At 28.6% G+C, this 2,500-nt stretch overlaps 1 protein-coding gene across 1 annotated transcript in view; it reads right to left on the minus strand.

The window, feature by feature from the left end:
* Positions 1-1,137: 1,137 nt before the first annotated feature.
* The window catches only part of LOC113828213 (protein O-glucosyltransferase 2), a 30,172-nt gene continuing 28,809 nt past the window's right edge, over positions 1,138-2,500 (minus strand). Inside the window, exon 10 of the mRNA XM_070127871.1 lies at positions 1,138-2,078. Coding sequence (XP_069983972.1) covers positions 1,950-2,078 — 129 coding nt within the window. The 3' untranslated portion in view covers positions 1,138-1,949. The remainder of the gene's footprint in view (positions 2,079-2,500) is intronic.

Below are 2,500 nucleotides of genomic sequence, written 5' to 3' on the forward strand. Positions count from 1 at the left end.
TTTCCAGTGCTATCTTGTCAGAAGATTCAGGTTATTCTATTCTGAAAATGTTTATTGGTTGTGGCAATAAGTGTAATTGTATCTAGTGAAGTAAAGACTTTATACACTACACTGGTTTACATTTCTCAACACTACTGAGGGTGAAAATGGTATATTGGTGATGCATAATTTTATATTTCCCTATTTTCTACATTATTAGTCAAAAGGTTAAAGTAGAAGTGGCTTTACAATGATTATTTATTTAAAATTCATTATTAAAAATAACAAATGAAAAATATATTTACTCTTATATAAAAGGTGTTTAGATCATCACTTAAAGTAAAATAGATTCTAATGGAAAACACCTGTGACTATTTTCATAATTAATATAACCAACAGTCCCTCACATACTGGGACAAATAGCCAAAAAATACTGCCTGCTAAGTAAGATCAGAAGAAAAGCTGTATAGCTAGGATGATACAGTTGGATGTAAAATAATGTACCTGAACAGAAGGTGGAGCAGGATGATGATTGTTTTTATAAAAGAAATGGAAAAAAAAGGAGAGGAGAGAAATGCAGGAAAGCACTAGCATGAAATTGCATACTGGCACAAAATAGGATGAGGTTTAGTTTCCTTGAAACTCTTAACTTCTAAATACATAATGTATTGTTCTAAAAAGCTAGATTTCAAATAACTATCATCCTTGCTTACACATACATACATACATACATACATACATACATACATACATACATACATACATACATACATACATACATACATACATACATACATACATACATACATACATACATACATACATACATACATACATACATACATACATACATACATACATACATACATACATACATACATACATACATACATACATACATACATACATACATACATACATACATACATATATATAAAATTTGATTGAGGGTAGGGTACCTTTACACCTTTGGCAAAGCATTATATGGAGGCAATATGTAAACAAAAGGCATCTGATAAATTGTTTACTTCTGATTGCTCTCACTCTATGCTCTAAGCTGAATGTTTAGGGTTGAGTAAAAATATAACAAAATAAAAGATTTTAACTTACTTTGTGGGTTATAGTTGAAGGGATAATTAAGAAAATTAGAAATCTAGATTTCAATCTTTTAACAATTTTAATGGAAGATGGATATATCTGTAAACATACTGGCTTATCTCCAATAATGGCTGATGCATGTGTTAAGTAAAAAATGCTTTGAACAAAGCCAAAATCTTTTACATTTCAAACATATTTTAGCAAGACAATGAGTTTGTATTTATATTGGATATATATAAAATGAAAATGATCTTTAAATAATTCCCAAGTTGAAATAGTATTTATGCCACAGTATATATTGAGTATGTATGGTAGATAAACAACATTATTAGCACCTTCATATCAATAACATCTATAAAAGTATACAAATAAATGATGAACTTAAATAACATTATTCACACAAAATATATATTTCTTATACTTAACAAACTGAGAGCATACTGTGAAACAGAGTATGGCTTCTAACCATATCTTTCACTCTGAACATATAAGCTTTGTTGATTCTTGTCAATGCACACATGAAAAAAAACATCACAAAGACATTTAGAGTATTTAAAAAGCATCAATAGGATCACATTATGTTTAGAAAAATACAATACTTAGTCAAAGGGAAACTCACTAGAGAATTATCTTTATGAAAAAGACAAGTTATTTACATAGAGAGTCAACAAATATATTAACACATGGGTGCTAGACAACAAGATGGTATATATAACCAGAGAGCACAGCTTTCTGACCAAAATATAATCAACTGACAATTTATATAAATTATGGAATTAACCTCCAGAAAAAGAACCTTACAAAAACTTTCTTTAAAAAGAATGAAATTTATCATGAAGAGTAGATTAATCTGTATCTTTTATCATTACTTCTTAGAGCTCATCATGGCGCTTCAGACGATGACATCGGCAATCTCCAAAGCGTTTCTCATTTTCTGGTGTGGGAATGTGTTCCATGCCTTCTCTGATGTTCACTTTTGATTTAAGTCTTTTGCTCCATTCCTGAAAAAACAAAGGAAAATTCAGCACATAAAGCTATGTATTAAAAATTTCAAACATAGGACCTTCTTCATCAATTTGTAATATCTGTTTATAGGAAAGGTAAAATCTATAAACTAGGGGGAAAGTATATATAAAAAAAAGTTTAAAATCAACACAAAAGTCCATACCTATATAAATATGAATTGTATGAATATCTTATTATAAAATATAATATTTAGTTTTTGATTGGTATATTACAGTGAAGTGGGAGAAATCAGGGGTAAAGTAAAATATATCTATCCAATATATCTATTGTAATTTCTACTTTTTATTGGGTAAAATTTGTGAAACAGGATGAAGTAGGAGAATATTATTCATGTTATTCAATCAGCAGTAGCATGGAATTTCATAAATATGCAGAAATATATGTACAGACTTAAAAC

The sequence above is a fragment of the Penaeus vannamei genome, chromosome 12, assembly GCF_042767895.1.
Source record: "Penaeus vannamei isolate JL-2024 chromosome 12, ASM4276789v1, whole genome shotgun sequence".
NCBI classification, from domain to species: Eukaryota; Metazoa; Arthropoda; class Malacostraca; order Decapoda; family Penaeidae; genus Penaeus; species Penaeus vannamei.